The sequence below is a fragment of the Gekko japonicus genome, unplaced genomic scaffold, assembly GCF_001447785.1.
Source record: "Gekko japonicus isolate JY-2015 unplaced genomic scaffold, Gekko_japonicus_V1.1 scaffold1301, whole genome shotgun sequence".
Classification (NCBI taxonomy): Eukaryota; Metazoa; Chordata; class Lepidosauria; order Squamata; family Gekkonidae; genus Gekko; species Gekko japonicus.
The window spans coordinates 346,910-371,596 of NW_015169213.1; the positions used below are offsets into that span (position 1 = coordinate 346,910).

Consider the following 24,687-nt stretch of genomic DNA (forward strand, 5'->3'; position numbering starts at 1 on the left):
TGTGTAGAAGGTACAACACATTTTTCTTCCTAAATTCATATGTAGAAACTTTGTATCCAGTAGCTCATGAGGTGCTGCAGGGAATATCCCAGTCTCTACCACTGTGCGCTGAAAAAGGCGAGGAGGAAGGTGGCACCCTTACCAACAGGTGACAAGAGATGGCGACAGAGCCGATGGAGTTACAGCTGCAGCAGCATTAGGGTTGCCAGCTCTGGGGTGGGAATTACCTGGAGATTTTGGGGGTGGAGCCTGGGGAAGGTGGGGTTTGGGGAGGCGAGGGAGCTCAGCAGGGCATAATATCATAGAGACCACCTTCTAAAGGAGCTATTTTCTCCAGGGGGACTGATTTCTGTCATCTGGAGATCAGCTGTAATAGCGGGGGAGCTCCAAGTGCCACCTGGAGATTGGCAAGCCTAAGCAACATGAAGACACCAGCAAGTGACATCATCATCACCCCACACAGGCATTGGGTTCGATTCACCTCTCTGAAGTTGTGTGTTTGCATGGTGCTTTGTTCTTAGCTTCTGTCACTGACTGGTAAGGGTGCCGCCTGCTTCTCATTTAGCAGTGCAGAGTGGTAGAGTTGGGAACTTTTTTTGCCTCACCATTCAAGCTGGTGCTGTCCAGGAACCTGATTTTATAAGTAATCATATATTTTTTAGCCCTGGCCCCTGCCTGGTGGAATGAGCTCCCGTGTGAGATCAGGGCCCTGTGGGACCTATTGCAGTTCCACAGGGCCTGCAAGACAGAGCTCTTCTGCCGGGCATTTGGTTGAGGCAGTGGAAGAGCCCCCCCCCCACCGCCGCCAGCTTCTCTGGCCTTAGTGTTTGTTCATCCCCTGAAAGAACTCTAAAAGGTTAGTGAGACAAAATCTTCCTCTACAGAATCCACGCTGATTCTTCCTCAATAGCTTTTGTTCATCAATGTGCCTGCTAATTTTATCTTTAATAATGGATTCCACCAACTTACCCAGTATAGATGTAAGACTGACTGCCTGTAATTTCCTGCATCTCCTCTGAAACCATTTTTAAAGATGGGGGTTACATTAGCTACCTTCCAGTCCTCAGGAGTGGAGGCAGATTTTAGTGATAGACTGCATATTTTTAATAGTATTTTTATTAATTTTCCACAAACATATCACATAAACAAAACACACAAGACAAAACCGAAGAAAAAGCACTTTGGACAGCTTATCTCTATATTCTATCTATTCGCTATATAAGAAATACTTTTATGCACCTAACCTCTTCTTAAACTTGTATACACATGTTCTTTTATTTTTTTACTGGTTATGAGTTTTCTTGCACATAATTTTCAATCCATTTATAAAGTCTCGACCAGGTTTCTTCAAAAAATTCTTCTTTTTTATCCTGCAGTAGCAAAGTTAATTTATCTATTTCTGCTGTTTCCATTAATTTGTAGATTATTTCTTCTTTTGATGGGATTTCTTCCTGTTTCCAGTATTTTGCATACAATATTCTAGCGGTTGTTATACCATGTACAAGCATGTACGCATCTGATCTTTTAAACTCTTCTGGTATTACATTCAATAAAACAATTCTGGTACAAAAGGAATATTATCTGTAACATTCTCTGTAATATCTCATGTATCCATTACCAATATTTCTTGCTCTTTGAACAAGACCACCACATATGAAAGAAAGAACCAGTACTTTGTTTACATTTCCAACAGTTATTTAACATATTGGGATAAAATTTTGCTAACATCTCTGGTGTCATATGCCATCTATAAAGCATTTTATATACATTTTCTTTATATGATACAGCTTTAGTATATTTAATATTTGTTTTCCATATCTTAGCCCATTGATCTAATTCAATACTATGTCCTATATTTTGTGCCCATCTAATCATTGAGGTCTTTACCACTTCATCTTGCATCTTTAAATCCATTAATAACAAATAAAATTTTAATGAACTTTTCATCAGTAGATAATAAAATCTTATCTAAATCTATCCATTTTTCATAAAAATCAATTTATTTGTCTTTAACATATCTAGAATCAAGTTGTGCTCTTTCCTACCAATTCAAATATGTATCGTGGTAGTGGAGAGTCTCTTGTGATTTTAAATTGTTTTTATTATCTAAAAGGTCTTCATACCTCCACATTGTTTGTTTTGTAAATAGTGTGAGATTTGTAAAAGCCTCCAGTGGTGAGACTCATTTGAGTATTTTTGTATAGAACAATTTCTTTGTTTCTTCCCATAGTTTCATCAATGATGCTCTAAGCACATGCTGTTTAAAGTATTTATGTGAATTACTTTTATCATACCATACAAAAGCATGCCATCCAAGTAGCAGTTCATGTCCTTTTTTCAATCTAGTAGCTAAAGTGGATGCATATATTTTATAGTCAACATTCAAAAGTGAAATTGGTCTATAATTCCTAATTTCTTTTTCATCTGTGTCTTGTTTATGAATTAAAGCAATCAGGGCTTCATTCCAAGTCTCAGGTACTTTCTTTTTTATTACAATGTTCTGTATCGTATACTTCAATGGTAGTGCTATCTGGTCTTCAAAAGTTTGGTGAAATTCTGCTGGAATCCCATCTGGGCTGGGAGTTTTGCTTTTCTTTTCTTTTTGTATTGCTTCAGTTATTTCAGCAAATGAAATTGGTTCATTTAAAAATTTTCTTTGATCTTCAGTAAAAAATTTTTTGTTATGTTTCTTTAAAAAGATAGATCTGTTCTTGACCGGCTTCCCTTTTCTGATATAAATTCTGGTTAAAGTTTTCGATGATCTTCTTTACATCTTTGAGTATATTTTTTTCTTCTCCTGATTCATTTCTATGGACCAGATCACGCTGATTCATTTCTCAGAATCTTTATATGTTTCTTTTCTTAATTTGTATGCTAACCATCTTGTTGGTTTGTTTGCATTTTTAAAATAATTTTGTTTGGCATAGGTAATTTTTTTTGCTATCTCCAGAGTTAATAGACAATTAAGCTAATGTTGTGATTTTTTATTCTTAATCCTTGAGTGTTCTGTAGAGGAGTCAGTCTTCATCTTATCTTCTTTTTGAATTTGATCTTTAATCTGAATAAATTTCTGTTTCTTTTGTCTTTTTAACCAAGCATCCTGTCTAATACACCATCCCCTTGCATACGCCTTAAATGCATCCCACGCAATGTCCATAGAAGTATCATCTTGTATGTTTTGTTTTTTAAAAGCCTGAAATTCCTTTTTAGAGTCATTAACACATTTCTGATTCTTTAAAAGCCATAAATTCATGGACCATCTGTTTTTCTTTGGAGTATCTTGAAGTGTTAAAAGCACAAGATTACGTGATTGCATATTTTTGTCCGGAGATCCTCAAGTTCACATTTGGGCTCTTTCAGACCTCTTGAATGTATGCCATCTGGGCCTGGTGATTTGTCAGTTTTTAATTTGTCCATTGGTTGTAGGACCTTCTCTCTCATCACCTCAGTCCAGCTCAGGTCTTTCAACATCCTGCCTGAAATTGGCTGTTCTGGAGTGGGCAACAACCCCCCACTTTCCACAGTGAAGATAGAGGCAAAAACAACAACCTAAGCTTTAGCCTTATCTGTGAACTCATTAAAATTAGAACTAAAATCAGCTACTCCTGCATATTTTGAGCAGCTGCAACACTAAGAAGCTACAAAATGTTGGTATCTAATGGTATTTTTAGCTATTTGCCCTCCTTACTATTTTTACCATTTTCACTTAGCCTGTCTTGATAGAATTTTATATTAAAACTTGGGGGACGGTATAAATGCCACTTACTCTCTCCTTGCTTGTCTACTAAACTCTTCCAGACACTTTGTCACTGGAGCAGGGCCTGCTACTTCACAGAGCTTAATATCACATATCCCTATGCTGACTTTTGTTAACAAAACTCTTCATAGCTCACTTAATTATACTGCAGATGAAAATCTTCATTTTAGTGTTCAAGTTATTCTGTCCGTGGACTAATTTTTTTTAATGGTTGCTGAATTGAAAGGTTAAACTGCATTTCAAATCTAGAACAGCAGTAGTGAATGATGAACAGTATCAGATGATGCACTAAATAATGAGGATCTCACTATTTTTAGGAAAAATGTCTTTAATGATAAACAGTGATGGTGAAAAGTTGACATGTGAATCCATGCTTTCCTTTTAAGGACTTACTGAATATTATAATTTTAAAGTAGAAACTTGAAATTGACTCCTTTTAATTTTGGTCCAAAATATTAAATTGTGGTGTTATGAATCCAAATTCATACTTGCATTCTGAATTTGCAAATTCCTATCTTAGTCATGGGTTAAAATCTCGTGTCTCAGCTTGTTCAAATAAGTACATTGACCTAATTGGAGATACTTTGTACACTAGATGCACTGCACATCCAAGGACCAGGGAAATCAAATCCCCACTCTGCCATAAAACTCACTGAATGGCCTTGGCCAGACAAATCCTCTGAGCCTAACCAACCACAAAGGTGTCAGAAACAGAGTCAGGTGCCCACAATCAAGCCAAGCATAAAATACCTGGAGGGTCAGAGGCTATAAGCGTGCAGAAATGTGGTATGGCCTGAAGTTAGGAATCCAAAAGGCAGTCCAGAACAGAGGCAGGATACAAGTTCAAATGGCCTGGGGTCAAGAACCAGAATCAGTAGAACTAACACAGTTTTCAGTCTTAGAGGAGTCCTGTGGCTCAGTGGCAGAGCATCTGCTTTGCATGCAAATGGTCCCAGCTTGAATCCCTGGCATTTCCATTTAAAAGGCTCATGTGATAAGTGATGTGAAAGACTTCCACTTGAGACACTGGAGAAGTGATAATAGTCATAGCAGACAATATGTTCATAGCATTGGTCTTATTCATAATAAGGCAGCTTTGAGTGTTCCAGTGTGAAGGTGAGAGGAGCAGAGGAGACTGTGGACTGTGTCAATGAAACTGTTGCAAATGCTGTGAAGAAAAAGAGGGACTGTTGCCCTGGACGTTTATTGGAATGTGGATGGAAGTGCAAATGCTAGCCGTCCATACTATATTTCTCGCAGTGTGCTTTGATACATACCCAAATGGATGCTCTGCTATGTTGAGTTAGATTGAGGCTTCAGAGTGAGGATGGAGCTACTGCATTTGCCTTCCATGAGGTCACCCCATAGTGTTTGTTTCTGTGATTTCATATCATCACTTTTATTACATTATTCTTGTTAGCCAAGCTTATGTGGTAAAGGATAAACAACCCCTTTTAAAAACTGGGGCAAAGCAGTGTAGAGGAATAGTGACTGTGAACAGGCATAAAAAACAGGCTGAAAAAGATGAAGATGGGTAGCCATGTTAGTCTGTCTGTAGCAGGAGAAGAGTCCAGTAGCACCTTAAAGGTGTGGGCCTTTGTGAGTCACTGCTCCCCATGTGGAAATGGCCGTAGTATCTGAAGAAGTAAGCAGTGACTATCGAAGTTAACACTCTATCACAAAATAAGGTGTTTCTGGCATGTCTCAATAGCACACTTTTTGCCTTGGTAATGTTGGACAGAGAAAATCCAGACTGTCTCAATTTGCCTCAAAGGGATACATAGGATAGCACATATCCTATGTATCCCTTTGAGGCAAATTTTTACAGTAATGCTTTTTGTAAAATTAAAATACAGCCTTGGTAATTTCTTTCTTTGCATGTAATATCTTAAATAACACTGCCTCAGTTATATCAGACATTGCATATTCATTTTGCATTTTTACTAAGCAGTTGAAGTAAGTGGTTGTATGGATTAGCACAGCTAGACTGAGTCAGCTTCTGATGTGTTATTGAAATATTACCTGCATGAGCAATTTGCAGTCAGAGGGCAGAAATAATTCTAATGAGGTCAATTAGCATTTGAAGTTCTTTTTTAGTAGCTTTAATTAAGCACAACCTTATATCAAGGACATCTGTGATTTCTTTCCTCACCTCTTCATTAATGCAATCTATAGAAGAGTTAAACGATTTATTTCAAGTTTGCGCAAAAGAATCCTCTCATTTTCACTATCTGCTCTTTCAATTAGGAAACCAGCACAACACCACAGCCATGTTTTCCTGGCATTCCATTGATTTACAAGGGAAGCAAAAGGGCATTCAAGCAGCCATTCCATTAATCAGATAATTGATGGTCATATGCCCCTAAGTCACGTTTAATACGAATTCAAGTTGTTGCATTTTTCCTACAGGATACTTAACTCATTTAAGATTCTCTCTGTTGCTGGTGGTGTTTTACTCTGTGGATGAATACATTTTTAGGAGCATTGTTTACCTTGGTTCCAAATTACGATATGCCACTAGAAATGAAAAAGAGTGAAGAAGAGAAGAAGAAGAAGAGATTGGATTTATACCCCGCCCTTCACTACCCAAAGGTGTCTCAGAGCGGCTTACAATCTCCTTTCCCTTCCACTTCCCACAACAGACACCCTGTGAGGTGGGTGGGGCTGAGAGAACTCTGACACAAACTGCTCTTTTTCAAGGACAGCTGTGCCAGAGCTTGTGACTGACCCAAGGTCACATCAGCAGGTGCAAGCGGAGGAGTGGGGAATCAAACCTGGTTCTCCCAGATTAGAGTCCGCACACTTAACCACTACACCAAACTGGCTCTCCCACCACCAGGAGTGGTGATGGGGATGCAGACAGGTGAGTGAGCGAGTAGGGGAGGAGCAGGAGCAGCTGCCACCTCCTTCCCCATCCTGTGAACTGCGAAGAGATGGCAATGGAGACAAGCAGGAGGCGGAGGAAGTAGCTGTCCCACTGCTGCTGCAGAAGCTGTAGAGGGATGATGCTGAAGGTGAGCGGGGAGTAAGGAACTGCTCAACCGCATAAGCAGTGGAGGGCCAGCAGCCGGGGTGGGCAGAGGTGGAAAGAATTGTCCTCCTTCTACATGAGCCATAGAGGTGCAAGTGATACAGACTAGCAGGCAGATAGGAGAACAGGAGCAAACACTACTCCTGGGGTGACCCAGTGAGCAAGAGGAGGATGGGATCCCCCCAGTGAGTCTCTTGGTTCCCTCTCTTATTCAGATATAATAAGAGAATATCATTAATCCTTCGTGTTGTAGTTCCTCACTGATGCTGTTTTAAGTCCAAAAGGGAAGTGGAAGAGGGGATAGAGAATGCGTAAGGAGGCAATGGAAATGACTGGCGGGTGCATTTGCCACCCAACAGAGTGGATTATTTGTCTTCCCAAAAAACAGGGTTGTATTGATAGGTTTCTATGCACAGCATTTCAGCCAATGGTTGCTCTGTCGGGAAATCTTTTTTTGGACCCTGTATAAGCCTGGACCTGCCATTTTCCTATCCATGTCAAATACTTTCTCACTGAGAGACTTACATTTATGGATTCTGTGTGACTTGCTTTGCATTGCTATTGCTTTGCAATTGCCAGACTGTGTATGTATGTGATATGATGCCTGCATTGTTGGGATGCCAAATGCCTAAATGTACCCACTCTGCAAGGTTTAATTGCCTATGAAATTATATTAGTATTCTTTCTCTTATATGTCTGGAAGGAGTTATTCAATGGGAGATGCAACCTGAGAGATTTTTATCCCAATTGATTGGGGAAATGAGCCATACATGAATGTGGAGTGCCACAAGGGGTGATCCTCTCACCAATGCTATTTAACATCTACATGCGCCCCCTCGCCCAGTTAGCCAGGAGTTATGGGGGCTGGGTTGCCATCAATATGCAGATGACACCCAGCTCTACCTGTTAATGTATGGCCATCCATCTTCTGCCCCTGACACTCTGGCTGAGGCTCTGGAGGCTGTGGCTGGATGGTTGCAGCAGAGCCGGCTGAAGCTTAATCCATCTAAGACGGAGTTCCTGTACCTGGGTCTGGGGGGGGGGGTAGATGTGGGTAGCAGACTCCTCACACTGGAAGGGGTGCCTTCGGTGCCAGCCCAGAAAGTGAGGAGTTTGGGAGTAATACTGGATGCCTCTCTTTCTATGGAGGCCCAGGTTACTGCAGTTGCCAGACATTTTTCCATCTTAGGCAGATAAGGCTGCTGAGACCATATCTCTCCCCCCAGGACTTAACTACAGTGATCCATGCAATGGTCACTTCCAGGCTTGATTACTGCAACTTGCTCTATGTAGGCTTACCCTTGAAGCTGACCCGGAAATTACAGCTCGTGCAAAATGCGGTGGCACATCTGCTGACATCAACGCCTGTGCGGGCTCACATCCGGCAGGTGCTCCACCAACTGCATTGGTTGCCAGTTGACTTTCGGATTTGCTTCAAGGTGCTGGTAATTACCTTCAAAGCCTTATACAGCCTGGGACCCACATATCTGAGGGATATGTGCCCCATATACGCCCCGAAGAGCATTACGCTCCATGGATAAACATCTCCTGGTTGTCCCTGCCTCGACCAGGGCCAGGGCTTTTTCTGCCCTGGCCCCTGCCTGGTGGAACATGCTCCCAGTCAAGATTAGGGCCCTGCAGGATCTTCTTCAATTCCGCAGGGCCTGTAAGACGGAGCTGTTCCACCAGGCCTTAGCCTGAGCCAGCAGATGTCTCTATATGGCCTTCCTGAGGTAATTGTCACCTATCCACCTATTAATCTGTTAACCCAAATAATATGCTAAAGAACCATACAACCAGTGACTGTCAGAAGTGTGATTGAGTTTTAATGTTTATTATTGTTTAAATTATTAACTTGTTTAATTTTAATCGTATTTATTGTACTGTTTTTATGATGTTACCTACCCTGAGCCCGCTTGCGGGATGGCCAGGCTATAAATACAAATAATAAATAAAACAAATAAATATTTTGCTTTATTCAGCAATAAAATGGAACAACGTTCTCTTACGTGCTTGAAATTTGGCAAACTATGTTCCATGGCTGCAGGCTACAGTTCCTGAGAATATCATTCCAGCTGGGTGGAGAACAAAAAAAAAAGTTATAGCTGAAATAGTGTTTAGTATTGATACTAATGGAAACGAAGAATACAGTAAAGAATCTAAGCAGACATGATAACAAACAGAAGGAAAATCAATAACATTGATCGAGCATGAAGCAAACTGAATATGACTATGTTTTGGTGTAACCCCTTACCCGCTATTGCTCATTCATAAATAAATTTGCTCAGATTGCTTAATGTCCTAATTTTTCTATTATTGAGAAGTGATAATAAATTATAATTTTCAAAATTATTTTTAGGTATCTGGAAGGGAATCATTTGTCTGCTGTGCCCAAGGAACTCTCCATGTTCAGGCATCTGACACTGATGTAAGTATCTCAGCATGTGTGCTGCCCCAACAAAAGCATTCTTCTGTTGTATTTGTAACTGACTAACCCACACATGTATTGCTAGAGGCATCTTGCAAATACAGCTTGCATGGTAGGCTCTGTTTTCTCTAGAAATGGAAAACATAACCAGTGCTGCCTTTAGAACAGGGATCACCCATAATATTGCTTGAGCCAGATGATAATCCTGTTTCTGTTAGGGGCACATGGAAGGCAAGTCATCCAGAGCCCACCTTTCTGGTGGCAGTATTAAGTCTTTAACTAGGAAGGCAGTTTGAGTACATGTTTGAATATGTTGCCCTGACCTGGATAGCCCAGGCTACCCCAATCTCGTGAGATCTCAGAAGCTAAGCAGGGTCAGCCCTGGTTAGTATTTGAATGGGAGACCACCAAGAAAGTTCAAGGCTGTGACAGAGAAGCAGGCAATGGCAAACCATCTCTGGACTCTTGCCTTGAAAACCCTACAGGGGAGCCAAAAGTAAGCTGCAACTTGATGGCACTTTCCACCACCATTGTTTAGCTTGGTTTTTAAAACGTATATTTCATTGTGTGCTAACCTAAGCCTTTCATGATAAGAAAAAAGGATACCTTTCCCATTTACCACATCTCACCAGGTGTTTTTTGTGCATTTGTTTGAAATTTTGAATAGTTTCACTAATAAAAAGGTACTACTGTGCCAGTTCTTGTGTTGATTTTCCAGGAGCATTTCAGCTATGGCACCAGTGAGCTGGCTATTCTTAATAGTTTGCTTTGAAAACCTTGCTTCTTGGTTCTGATCTGAGGAAAGACTTGTTTTCAGCATGCATGGCATCAATGACCTTTATGTCTGTGTCTTCCTTCAGTGACTTGAGTAACAACAGTATCAGCATGCTGGCCAATTACACCTTCAGTAATATGACGCAGCTCTCAACACTGTAAGTATTCAGTGGTTCTGGCAGCAGCTCTAATTGCTGTTCAGTATGAAGTTGATTACGTTAAGCAGTGACTACTTAATGTTTCTGAGTTGATGAATTCTGCTTTGCTTGTGCTTCACTGAATCAGTGGCAAAGACATGGAATCTGTTTTCTCTGATTCTTTTAGGATCCTGAGCTACAACAGGCTACGGTGTATCCCAGTCCATGCGTTCAATGGGCTCAAATCTCTCAGAGTGTTGTAAGTATCGCTATGTCTGGGTTACAGTTTAGCAGGCAGTAGGTGACAGCAGGATTTTTAAGGAGCAGATGGCTTTCACTTGACTCACTACATCACACACGTTTCCAGACAATTAGCTCCAAAGTACTTGTACCAAGATGTAAAAAAGCCTGTAACGACTGACGCAGGCGAATATTGGGTTTGTGTGCAGAATGTGAGATCCTGTTGAGCTTTAAAAGGATTATTAATTTTAAAGATGCTTAAGAAGTCTGAAGTAGGCTGTTCAGAAGAAGGCTTGTGTCAAATGGTTCTGTATCCTTTTGTAGCAGGATACCACTGGGACAATAAAATGGTATGTATTCTCTTACATAGTACTGCAGTGACCAGTAACTAGAATGGCCAACGGGTTTATCCCAAAAGGAAGAAAGTTCACAAGCAATGATCCTGTGTTCTGCTCCTTCTTCCTTATTGACTTTTCAGTGGGCCTGCCCTGGGAAGCATGGAAAAAAGCTCTCGGAAATAGATGGGCGGCATATCATGCATGTTTGCAGCAGCTTTCCTTCATTTCTGCAGCTAGTGTAATCACAGTCAGATGATCTATGAAAGCATGAAATGCCAGAAGCATGTGGGCTATACCACCCACATGTTTCCTGAAACCTCCTGTCTTCCTTCTTGCACAATAAGCTGTGTGCCATCTTAGGAAATGAACAGGCATTGTGGGAGACATGTAGAAAAGGGTGAATGGCAGCCAGTTGGAGATGGTGGTTATTTTTGTTTGTTTATTTGTTTTAAAATATTCCATCTTTTTCCTCAGACTCAAGGCAGCTTACATAAGCAACAACAAATTGCATTAGTAAAACAAGGCATTGGCATGTAGAAAAAACATTGAAAACAAACCACAGCAGAAACTGCCCCAAACATAACTTACCCTCCAAAAAGAACACTTTTGCGTGCCCTCAGAAAAACAGGAAGCAAGGGGTGTCTCCCATACCAGTTTTAATACTAGCCCTGCTACAGAAAGTGGCCTTTTTCTAGCTGTCACAGGATAGACTGACCTAAGGGAAGGCACTCTGAGGAGAAGGTTGTCTGAGCAGCTCAGTAACTAGGTAGGAGTGTCCCAGCCTATAAAGCACTTTGAACTAGGCCTTGAAGTAAACCAATGCAATGAAACAACCATATTTTGTACCAATTGTAATTTCTGAGTCATCTTCAATAGACCAACAAAAGTTTTGGGAGGGGTCTCTTTTGTTGGTCTCTAAGGTGCTATGGGACTGGGATCTAGCTGTTCTACTGCAGAACAATGTGGCTACCTCTGAAATAATCTTCCAATGACATGGATCAGCATAGCTAGGCTAACGGAATCTGAGAAGCCGGTTAGTGCAAGGAAGGCAACAGCAACAGTCTGTTCCTTCATCAGCAAGGCTGTGTGCAGGAGCACCCCAAAATACTTTTCTTGATCTATTAAAGAAAGCTTGAGCCAATCTAAAGTTGTTAAATCAATCCTAGCCAACATTTCGACCTTCTCAGCTAGCATCATCTCCCCCTATACACAGTGGGCATCCCTGGGTTCACTCCAGGACATGCCACCATTTTAAAAAGTTAGTTCCTGGCTGAGAAGTCCTTTAAACTGCACCATAGGGATCTGATTCTGATCAGGACTGCCATGGCACGAGGGAAGGAGTGAATCCTTCCTCCGCCCCCGCCTCCCATTTTTATTATATGAGGATGGAAACAGAAAAGGGGAAGATGCTATGGGGCTTTCAGGGAAAGGAAAGAGGAAATCACGGGGGAGGGAAAGTGAAATGCTTCCTTCAATTCCTTGCGGAACGCAGCTTGTCAGTATCCAGTTCTGAATATGATCAAATCTTTGGATACTTAAATTCAGAGATTGAAGCCATGGACAGTGACAGCAGCTCTTTCTACAAAGCAGAGGAAAGCACCAGTTTGCAGAAAAATCTTAAATCTAAAAATCATGCATTGGGAGTTCACAATCCCCAAAATAATACAAGCAGAGCCTGTAGCTTTAAGAAATGAATACCCTCTGCAATGGCCATTGTGGGGGTTACTAGACATCCACAACAGCATTACCAGCTTTCAACACTTGGTTTATGTCACTAAAAGGTAGGGGGGCAGAGACTTCATTAAGGCCAGGCCTCCTAGCAACCACTGGCAGGCCCAGCTGCTGACTACTATTCAACAGCAACCATCAACATGAAATTCTGAAGGCTTCATACCTGGCTACTGTTAACAAAACAGCCAACCTGGATTTGCAAAACTGCGTACTCGCATCAGAGAAATGCATTCAATCCAGGCTCTCAGATTGGTATAGCTATATAATATGATATCTGAAAGTACACATAAAAATGTAATCTGTGAAGAGGCCCAAATAGCAACACAGAATCTGAATTTGTGAACAAGGCACACATTATTGCACCTATAATTAATTTTGGTATCCTGAGACGCTTTCAAATTAATCAGATAATTTCCCTCTTTAATATTGATAGAGCAAATTTCCTTGCAAACAAAACAATTAGGAAAGGAGTGGCTCATGCATGAAAAAGACCCTGTTACCTGCACATCAAACTTAGTCAGACAATAAGCAATGTATCTTTTCTAAGAAGAAACCTGAAAACATGGAGATGCTTTTGCTGATTATTCCTTTCTGAGATTCTCTTGGGAACGCTGATAATAAATAAATGACACTAACAGATTGCATGCTGTCGCTTGGAAGCACTTTTTCTCCCCAGGAGAATTGATTTTTAATAACAACGTAGATGACATGTGGCGAGGGTTGTAGCTGACACCAGAATTTTGTAGACCATAATAAATCAAATCAATCTGGAGGCTTCCAAATGCACAGAACTCAGAAAGAGAGACACACTCAGTTCATGCTTCAGCTCACTTTTGCACAGGAGTGAAAGTGTTCCCATGTTATCTCTCTCTGAGCAAAAACCTACTCCAAGATATGACTAAGAAGGGCTTTCTGAGCAAGCAGGGGGCCGGAAGCCAAATCCATGAGACTGTGCTGTACTGAGCCTTACGTTCTTGCACTGGTCCATGAAAACAAGGGAGTTTTGATTAGCTGTTGCACACTTGCAGATAAACAGTACATGCTCATTAACCAAAGAACAAAGATAGTGAATTATTTCTTAGTTATACACTGCAAATTACATCCTGCTAGTAACTCTTTCCAGCATCTGCATCTGCACAGAAGTGATTATCAAAAGATGGATGGTTCAGCATGGAATTGATATCCATGTAGGAAATGAATGTGTTGGAAGTAGCCATCAATGGCACTGCATCATAAAGTGCTAGATCATAGGTCATATCCTGTTGTGCATAATATGCTGATGATATCCATATATCTTTATCAAAGCCTCCAGAAGCAGCTGTTCTGGGCCAGTGTCTGAGGCACAATTTGCACAATTTGGCTACCACACAACTTACCTGAGCAACATGCTACTGCATGACTTTTGCAACTTGGCTAGACTTTTCCCTTGGAGAAAGTATGAGTGGAGGGGGAAAGTTGCGATCCAGTGTGGAACATTGGTTAAAGTATTAAATTAGTATCTGGGAGACCCCGGCTCAAATCCCCACTCTGACATGAAGAAGAAGAGAAGAGATTGGATTTATACCCCGCCTTTCACTACCCGCAGGTGTCTCAGAGCGGCTTACAAACTCCTTTCCCTTCCCCTCCCCACAACAGCCACCCTGTGAGGTAGGTGGGGCTGAGAGAGCTCTGACAGCTCTTTTTCAAGGACAGCTGTGCCAGAACTATGGCTTGCCCAAGGTCATCCAGCAGGTGCAAGTGGAGGAGTGGGGAATCAAACCCGGCTCTCCCAGATTAGAGTCCGCGCACTTAACCACGACACCAAACATGGAAACTTGCTGACTGTCACGGGCTGGCCTGGCCTGAGCTGAGAGGCTCAGGTCCGGTCCAAGGTTGTAGCCAGGAAAGTCAGAGCAAGAGCCGAATCATGAGTCCAAGAGAGTGGTTGTCCAAAGCAGGGGTCAGGAAGCCAGGAAATCCAAGAAAGAGCAGGGAGAACAGGAGCCAGAAGTGGATGCGAGGTCTGCACGGAGGCAACTCTTTGCTTCCACGGGGAGCCCGATCCCGAGAGGGAGCTATATAGCCCCCCAGCCATGCTTCCCATGGTGGCGGCACCACTCCTGCTAGTACTCAGGAGGACTCAGCGTTCGCGTTCCCTGCCAGCATGAGTCTCGGCAGCAGGTGGCCAAATCCCTGCAGAGTCGCTCCCTCAGCCAAGCCACTGCGGAAGTGAGTCAGGCAGGCTTTCTGGTTGCACCTGTACCTCATCGGCTGCTGCAGGACCAGGTGCGGGGGTTACAGGCTCGGGTGCTGGCAGCAGCAATTTGTCAACTCCCAAGGAGTCCAAGGGGTCAGCTTCTGGCTCTGGCAATGCTGGCAGCTCTGACTGCTGCCACCTCAGGTGAGGGCCCGGCACTGTTGTCATCGCCTATGACACTGGTTGACCCTGGGCTAGTCACTCTATCTCTCTTAGCCTTATTTATCTCATAGGGTTGTTGTGAGGATAAAATGGAGGAGAGGAGAATGATATAAGCTGCTTTGGGCTCCTATTGGTAGGGGAGAAAGGGGTATAAATGATGTAAATGAATAAGAAACACGCTGAAGACTGTGGGGGGAGCAGATAAAAGAATGGTTGGTGAATGGAAGGAGATAAGGAAGCAGCAAAAGGAGAGAGGATATGAGGAGTCCCCAGTAAGACAGAAAGAGGAAATAGTATGGGGAAATGAAGGACACGAGTCCTTGCAGGTTCTCTGTTAGCATCCATTTTCCTTTCTATAATCATAATCATCGTCAATAAGAAACAATGAAAGCATATTCCCAAACCATTTTAATTTAAAATTATAAAGCTGCTAAAATAGACTATTTCCTAAATTTTGTATCCAGTGGGTCAGACTGTGGTGTTTTTTTTTAAAAAAAAATATATCTGTGTGTTTTAATGTTGCTTTTGGTGGTGCCATATTCTAATGTCGTGTTATTTCCTCTTCTCTTAGGACTCTTCATGGCAATGATATTTCCAGTGTCCCTGAAGGGTCCTTTAATGATCTTGTGTCACTTTCCCATCTGTAAGTATTGTTCCCTTCAGTAGACTAGTGACACTTTACAAATCATTTTGCCAAATGGAATTTGTACAGCTATTTTATATTGCAACTCTATTTATAAGTGCAAAATGCACCTCTGATACAAATTTAAAGACAGGGCTACATGGATGATCTTTTGAAACAGCAATCAAATCATAGATCCAAATTTAGTGTGACAAAGATTATAAACTTGAACAGAAATTTCCAAACTTTTATATCAGATTTAAATGCCAAAGTATTAACAATCCAGCTGGATGTTTGTTTTCAATAAATCATTAAAAAGACCACCTGGATATTTGATGATGCCTGATTGCATGAATGGATGTGCAAGTAATGAGTTGTACTGGCATGTCTGCAGGGTGGATTGTTAAATTTATAAACTACTGTCTCCCAACAGCAGTTTCCAAATGTACTTTTTACCCACATGATAGGGGGTTCAGTGTGGGCAAGTGCAAAGTAATGTACATTGGAGCCAAAACTCCTAACTATAAATATATGTTGATGGGGTCCAAACTGGCGGAGACTGACCAAGAAAGAGATCTTGGAGTCATGGTAGATAACTCACTGAAAATGTCAAATCAGTGTGGGACAGCAATAAAAAAGGCAAATGCTATGCTGGGGATTATCAGGAAGGGAATTGAAAACAAATCAACCTGTATCATAATGTGCCTGTATAAATTGATGGTGCGGCTTCATTTGGAATACTGTGTACAGTTCTGGTCACTGCACCTAAAAAAAGGTACAGCATTGGGATAAGTGCAGAAAAGGGAAACTAAAATGATTAAGGGGATGGAATACTTTCCCTATGAAGAAAGGTTAAAGAGATTAGGGCACAGTCTTTAGCTTGGGGAAACGAAGACTGACGGGTGACATGATAGAGGTTTACAAAATTATGCATGGGATAGAGCCGGTAGAGAAAGAAGTACTTTTCTCCCTTTCTCGTGATACAAGAACTCATCGGCACTCAATGAAATTAATAAGCTGTAGGTTTAGAACAGATAAAAGGAACTACTTCTTCACCCAAAGAATAATTAACTAGTGGAATTCCTTGCCACAGGAAGTGGTGGCAGCTACAAGCATAGACAGCCTCAAGAGGGGATTAGATAAACATATGGAGCAGAGGTCCATTAGTGGCTATTAGCCACAAGGTATAGATGGAGCCCTATGTGTGGGGCAGTAATGCTCTGTATCCTTGGTGCTTGGGGGTCAAGGTGGGAGGGCTTCTGGAGTTCTGGCCCCATTGGTGGACCACCTGATGGCACCTGGGTTTTGGCCACTGTGTGACACAGAATGTTGGACTGGATGGACCATTGTTCTTAAGAATATTCTATAATGGGCCATTATGTTCTTAAGAGTGTTCTATAATGAAGTTTATAGCACAGATCAGAGAAGTAGAGAGGCAAAAGCAATACAGAGAAAGGTCATCACAAAGCGTATGTTTTTTGGTGGGGTGCTTTTTTGTTCTGTTTTTAAAACATGCTTGTTTTCATTATTGAACCTATTTATTTCACTCCTCTCCTGTGACTTATTGTGCTGGGTGGACCTGGAATTGGGACCAGAGCTGCTGCTGGCCAGGCCAATCCCTGCCAGACAGAGAGTTAACAGAACAAGTCCTTCCAATGTGTCAGAGTTGTGGCACCTTGGGAAATGTAGTTCCCATTATTAATGTCAGGCACTTTGGAACCACATTTCTCATGGTGCTCCAAAGTGCCACACTCAGGCCCCTTTCAGACAGCCTTTGTAATCCATTTTGGTACTTGGTTGCTAATAGATTATTTATGTAATTTCAGAAACCGTTTTAGTAACTGGCTGCTAATGGACTTTTTAAAAACCTTTTCATACAAAGCCGCTTGTGTCCATTTAGCAAAGCATAGTTGAGCAGTTCTTGAGCTGAACTGCTTTCTTCCATTTTCACCTTTTCTTTACGCTTCTGAATCGCTGTCGTGTACTGTTTCTGCAGTGCTTCCAATAGTGCCATGCTTTTTCCCTTGCCCTTTTTCACTGTGCAATCTTCCTTGAACATTTTTTAACATTCTAAGTTGAGTGCTATAGTGCTAGACCTATGTAGCACTTCAGTGCTACAGCAGCACCATTGAGATGCCTTGGCACCATTGAGATACACTGAGATTGCATCTGTTGTTACATGGTGAAACGTTCAATGGTGCCACTGTAGCTTTGAAGTGCTGTATTGGTCTATTGCTACAGTGCTCAACTTAGAACATTTTTTAAAAGTTCGAGGAAGCTCATACGGCAGAAAGGGGGGGAGCATGGCACTCTTTGAAATGTCCATAGCGCTTCAGAGACAACTCATTAACACAATGAAATTTGTTGTATGAAACCCTTTACTCGGAACAGGGCCAACAACAAATAACATCTGGTTTAGAACGGTAATGTGAAAGGGGCCTCAGAAGCACCAAGGAGAAGAGCATCAAGGTGCCAAGGGGAGCAGTGGGAGAGAGATTCTCTTATTGCCTGCGCTTGCTGACCCCCCTGTCTGCCTGGCCATACCCCTGGTCTGGCCAGCTGCAGCCCTGGCCCTATCATTAGTCCTGATATGTCAGAGGGCAAGGGTGAGCTGGGTTTAAATCTTCACTCAGCTGTTAAGTTTACTGGTTGACTTTGGGCTTTTCACCAATGCTCTCTCTAAGCTGTGGAGTCTTGTGAGCAAAAATTCTACTTTGTGAGCTACTGGCATTAAAGTTGTGAGCGAACCATTTGGCTACTGCATAAACTAGTTTCCTCTTGAGCTTGGGCTAAGACAAAAATGTGTGAGCTGGAAGCTAAAAAGCTGCGAATTAGCTCACACTAACTCAGCTTTGAGGGAACACTACTTGTCACTGTCTATCAGCCCAACGTTGGCTAAACAGAATGCTAAACACACCATGTATATTTCAGGGTGTAATATGCTGTTGAAACGGCTTTGTTTTTCTACATGTCAGATCAAGATAGAACAATAATTCTGCAGTAGGCACTCACATGCAACTTTTGATTTCTAAGAAATCATTGTACCCTGCTTTTAACCATACCAGAAAGAATTAGAAAGAGAATTTTTGATTCCAGTCATGTGAGTGTGAAGCCTGAGTGATATTTGGTATATGTTTTAAGTCCAGAAACATTTGAACCATTGGGATAAATGTGAAAGTAGCGATAACTGGCTGGGTAATATCAGCCTTTTCTTTCGGGCTGTTCAGTGAATCATTTGGAGAAAAATGGAGTCGAGAACGGTTGCTTACCATTCACATAATAGTAGGAAAAGACAGTGTACACATTAAGTAAAAGGTCATGGGCAAGCACGATTCTGAGTGTCCACCACAGCACAGGCACCTCTGATCAGTACCCTATGGCCATTCCATAGAGGGAATGTATCCCTCTGCAAGACACAGCAAGTGCACCAGAGTCCCTAGCAACTATGGCAACACCCACCAACCAGGGAATGACATCATGCTGGCCACCCTACAGATGCATGTTTGAGTTCTGTCCTATTTGCTGACTTCCTTTTGGCCAGGCAGGAGAACCACAGACCTCAAGCAGCAGCATAGAAATGCCTCTACAATAAAGGCATCTCCATCCGCTGGAAGAAAACCCATGTGTCAAACAGAAAGCATGATTCCAAACCCTGAGGGAGTTGGATGGCAGCCAAAAGGCTCATTGCTTGGCAATGAGCTGATAGCAAAACACAAGTCAGAGGTCAGGCTGAAACCTATGCCTGCTTATGCCTGCCTGCCACAGCCAGGACCAGCATCCTACCCACTGAGCTCAGCGGGCACATAAAAAGCAGAAACAGCGTAGGGCATTAGGTATTCCACTGCAGCCCTGTTGTCACCACCAGCCATATGGATCCGGGGAGGAAACAATGCCATGTTAGCATTTGTAGGGCCCTTGGTTTGATCCCCACACAGGGCAGGCACCAAGGCAGTTTGGTTATTCACAGCTGAACTTTTGCCCCATTAACTTTTGCCCCATAAACTGCATCATAGGGGACAGGTCAGTAATGCAGATGGGCCACCCCAGATGTCCATCATTTTGGCTGACATGCCCTTCACACTGTATCCCTCCTGCACTTAAATGGCCCATCAGTACCATCACTTCCCTTGCCCCTCAGGACCACTTCTATGCTGAGCATACCCATGCCCCATCAAGATGCATGGCTTACCAGATGCCAGCAGTGCTGTAGGGGAGTATAAGACCCACTCCCTTACAAGAGCATACATGCCCCCCTTGGACCACCCCTCCAGTGCCACTCCCAATGTAAATTGCACATAGCATCTGAAGGACAGTAGGAGCGGGAAGAGGGTGAGCAGCCAGCCTGAACTCCCAAACATCACACAGCACTACAGCTGTCATTCAGACTTTTATGAACAGCAGCAGCAGGGAAATTGAGATGAGGTCCAATGAATGGAGTTGCCAGCTCCCTCCAATATCTTCAGAGGTGAAGTATGTGTAAGGATTCTGACCAGAGAAGTGTGAGTAACACTGCAACGTTTGTTTTGTCACTTGGGTGTTAGTGCTAAGTGCCCTTTATGTGCATCTCTCATCACCAAAGTACAACAATGCACCCTTGTAGTGTCCCCAGTAGGTTCCTGAGTGACAGAACCCCATACTTCATGTCCTATCATCTGAGCTATGAGTGTCCTGCTCCTGCCTGGAATTTATGTAGTACTGAGGGGATGATTGGGTGCATGGAGGGGTCTGCCCAGCCACTGGGAAGGGGTATGGTTAGCTGTGACTGTAGTCAGATGTCAGGTAGCCCTTTCATAAGTCTGGAATGTGGAGGGGTGCCCTCCCATTTTCTGTCTCAGCTCTCTGGCTCACCAACTGTTTACTATCTTATGTTTGACCTTGTAGATGCTCCAGCTGCAGTTTTACTTGGCTGGGAAAGTTAACGGCTTTTTGCTTTGCCTGCTTGCTTTGCCCGCGCACACGAGATGTATCCATTGGCTTATGCTTACCCGAGGCCCTTGTATAGGCGGCTATTCCTGACACAAGCTGTACACATGTCTCTAGTACTGGATTTATCAATAAACAGTTATCTTCTGATGAAGCTCTGTGTTGTGTAACCTGATTAAGGACCCTGACAAAGTGTCAGGAATCTTCATTCCTCTACCTGCATCTCTTACGCTGAGATGAGCGACGGCAAGGAGACCAGCATCCCGGTTTCGACCAGGGAGGATACCCTAGTCCCTCTTGGGGAGCTGAGCACTACGTACACCGCAATGGCTTCCCTCCCGCTGGGTGCGGGGACAGACGGGACCGACCCTCCACTGGCGTTCTTTGTGGTACACGCCCAGAAGTTCATTGTGAACTGGGGCCACCTGTTTCCTGATGAAGAACACCGGGTGGACTATATAGCATCCTGGTTGAGGGACGAGGCAGCCGACTGGTACATGAGTCTGCACAATGCTGATGGACCGGAACTCCAGTCGGTAGATGCCTTTATGTGGGCTCTCTGAGCTCAATATGAAGACCCGAATGCTGGTGAGCAAGCTCGGGCTTACTTACACACCTTCAAGCAAGGGAAGCAGTTGGTGCAGGAATATACTGAGGAATTTAAGCTCCAGGTGGCTAAGATCCAGGGTTGGCCTGATGTAGTGATTGCCAAGCAATACCGCCTGGGTCTGCACCCCAAGATCAGGAAGATGGTCCTTATCAGTGTCCTCCCTGTGTCTCTGAACGCCTGGATGTGCAAAGTGGCAGATGCTGAGAGCCGCTTAAGAACCATCAGGATCGACAGTGCTGCAACTGTGGGTAAGTCTGTCTTGACGTCCCCAAAACCCAAGACCCCTCTGAAGCAGAAGGAGGGGGTGTGGGAGCAGCGGATGAAACAAGGGCTCTGCCTGAAATGTGGCGAGGGAGGCCACTTTGCCGTGACCTGCCCGGGATCGGGAACCCAGGGAGCCGTGCAGAAGAGACCAGAGAAGAAACGGGCTGACACCCCAACGAAGAAACCCTCCACCCGTCCCAAGACCCAGTGAACACTACAAGCAAGTGTCCCCGAGGAGGATCCTGACTCATCCAGTGAAGAAGAGGACCAACCGGTGGGAAAAGGGCAGAACCTGCAGTGAGCGGCACTGAACAGGTCCTGAACCCCGAGGCGCCTAAAACAGTGAGCGGATACCCCTCCCTCTTTTTTGTGACTGTGACTGCTCTGAAACCCCATTGGGGCAATTTGAATATCAAGTTATGCCTTTTGGACTTCAAGGGGCTTCAGGGGTCTTTATTAACCTAATCAATGACGTGTTACATAAGCATTTGTTCAAAGGGGTAATTGTTTAGCTAGACAATATCTTGATTTATTCCCCTGATAAACCTTCTCATGTGAGGTTGGTGTGGGAGGTCCTGCACATGTTACACAAGCACAAACTGTTTGCCAAGCTGTCCAAGTGTGACTTCCATTGTACTGAGATAGGCTTCCTGGGGTACCATGTTTCCCCTAGGGGGTTGGAGATGAATCCGGCCAAGGTCCAGGACGTTGTGGGGTGGGAACCTCCTCAGACCTGGAAGCAACTACAAGGATTTCTCTGGTGCACCAATTTTTACAGATCCTTCCTCCCGAATTTCACCCAAGTGAGCTTATCGCTCACGGATTTGTTGTGGACTAAGGAGAAGGGGCCGGAAAGCACACGCCCCAGGGCCAAACTGAACTGGACTAATGTGTGTCAAGAGGCATTTGAATGTCTTAAAGCCCTGTTCTCATCTGAGCCCATGCTGGCTCATCCAAACGAACTAAAAAAGTTCATTGTGCAAGTAGACACCTCAGATGTTGCGATGGGTGGCGCCATCTTGCAAGAAGGGGAGGATGGGAAACTACATCCCCTTGCATACGTCTCCCGAAAGTTTAACAACACTGAGAGTAATCGGTTGGTTTGGGACAAGGAGGTGGGTGCTATCAAATTAGTGCTTTCTACATGGAGACACTGGTTGGAGGGGGCCAGGGGGCCATTTGAGGTGTGGACCAATCATAAAAACTTGGAAGTGATGCGCACGCCCTGCAATTTGAATGCTAAGCAGCTCCGATGGGCAGATTTCTTTTCCAAGTTTAACTTCACCCTGCACCATTTCCCGGGGAATTCTAACTCCTTGGCCGATGTGTTATCCCGCCTCCCACAGCATGACAGTCAAAGGGAGGGTGTGCTCGAATCTATGTTCATGCCCTTACAGTTGGGAGGGGCGGTGACAACACGCAGCCAGGCAAAAGCCCAACCCCCAGAGTCCGAGGACTGTTGGGAAATTAAATTTGCTTCCGCCCTTTCTGACGCTGATCGCCTCAAATTGCAGAAAGAGGGGGAGGTGGAAGAAAGGGCCCATGGCTGTTGGTACCGCGGCCACAAACTGTTTGTGCCTTCAGTGTTGAGGGGTGAGATAATGTCTGTGGTGCATGGGAATAAACTGGCTGGGCATATGGGGTTTGTCAAGTTGTTACATCTGCTACAGCGCCAGTTTTGGTGGCCCGGGATGAGGAAGGATCTTTCCCTCTTTGTCAAATCCTGTCAAACCTGCATTATGTGCAAAGCACGCCTGGGAAAGCCACCAGGTCTCCTGCAACCCCTGCCCACCCCCAGTAGGCCGTTGGAAGTTATCCCAGAGGGGGGAGGGCGGGCGAGCTGAGGCGCCGCCTCCTGCACCCCCGGCTGGCCGTTCTCCTGCTGGCGGCGTCCCTTCTTTCTTCCTTCCTCCCTCCCCTGCTTCCCTTCCTCCCTCGCTGGCGCAGAGAGAGAGAGAGAGAGGCGGGCGGGCGGGCAGAGACCAGGGTCTCGATTCTTGCTGCCTTTCTTTTCTCTCTTGCTGGGAGGGGGGGCTCAGCTGCCGCAGGGCCGGAGGGTGCAACCCCCCAGCACTACCCGCCTCTGCTTGCTCGCCAGCCGCCACCTACTCCCCTCCCCCGCACCTTCCCATGGCGGCAGCGACCACCCGGTTAGGGCGCCAGGGGGGCTTTTGGTGGGGTGCAGTTTGGCGCCCTGAGGGCCGCCGCGCCCTAGGTGAGCACCTAGTTCGCCTAGCGGGTGAGCCAGCCCTGCTTATGCTTACCGGGGGTGGTGGTGTTTGATTCTACTGTAAGTCAGGGGTCCTTGTATAGGCGGCCATTCCGGACACAAGCTGTGCACGTGTCTGTAGTACTGGATTTACCAATAAACAGTTATCTTCTTATGAAGCCCTGTGTTGTATAACCTGACTAAGGACCCTGACATCAGCATCCTGTGCCACACTAAAGATTATAGGGGAGTCTGGGGTTATGGGGGGAGCTTGGACTTTCCCTTTGTTATAGATACCTATGGGCCATGCCGTGGTTTTTGCTGTCATCACTTTATGCTGGTTTGGGGAGGTTTTCCTGGGAGCCGACTACCTCAGAAATGCCCCTTACCTGAATAACCCCAGGATATGCCAGCATTACACTTTCCCAGTGTAATCCTAGGATGCATTGGCTTCCTTAGCACTTTTGGCTTGGGCTCAATGTTGCACTGTAAGATGATGTTGCAAAACTAATTTGCATATTAAAACAAATCCTCAGGGCAAAGAGTTACTCACCTAAGAGTTCTTAAACACCTTCAGTGAGTAAGTTTTCTGATTGGGCTAACTTGCGTATGGCAGCATGGAAAAATATTTCTGGCCCAAATAAATTATTATCAGAACCATTTGATCACTACCAGCCACTAATGATTTCCTCCAGGGATCTATTGCTTAGAATAGAAGGAAAGCTTGTTCAGTGAGGAGCCGAGGCAAATAATCTTTGGAGTAGAATTTTTTCTGCAGTATTCAAGAGCTCTTGGTAACCTCAACTCTTAATTAGCTTCTCAACCTTCATTCAACCTCCACTCCAGATAATGAATGTAAAACTAGAATGCCTCATTCTGGAATATTCTGGGTCAGTTAATTGGCTTGGCTTTGATCGGCAATAACACCTTTTATTTTCAGAGTAAATTGTCATACAAGGACTCAGGTCACATACATGCCATGCACCATTGTGTGTGGTTCTTTTTTAGAAGAAATTAAACTAAGTGCAATTTTTTTTGTGATGGTGATCAACTTGGGTAATCATTATTGTCTTCCTAGAGTAACTGGAATTTTGAGTCAAGAGGGCTATGCAACCAAAAATGGAAAATACTCAGAGTACAAATGTATTTATTGTTTGCTTTGATTTGAAGTTTACCTCATCTCAAAAGAACAGATCAATAAATTAAAATCACATAATATATTACC

At 43.8% G+C, this 24,687-nt stretch overlaps 1 protein-coding gene across 1 annotated transcript in view; it reads left to right on the plus strand.

Moving 5' to 3' along the window:
* LOC107114785 (slit homolog 3 protein-like) overlaps positions 1-24,687 on the plus strand; it is a 291,107-nt gene that overhangs the window by 113,777 nt on the left and 152,643 nt on the right. The window contains exons 14-17 of the mRNA XM_015416378.1: positions 9,148-9,216; positions 10,077-10,148; positions 10,315-10,386; positions 15,406-15,477. Of these exons, the coding sequence (XP_015271864.1) occupies positions 9,148-9,216; positions 10,077-10,148; positions 10,315-10,386; positions 15,406-15,477 (285 nt within the window). The remainder of the gene's footprint in view (positions 1-9,147; positions 9,217-10,076; positions 10,149-10,314; positions 10,387-15,405; positions 15,478-24,687) is intronic.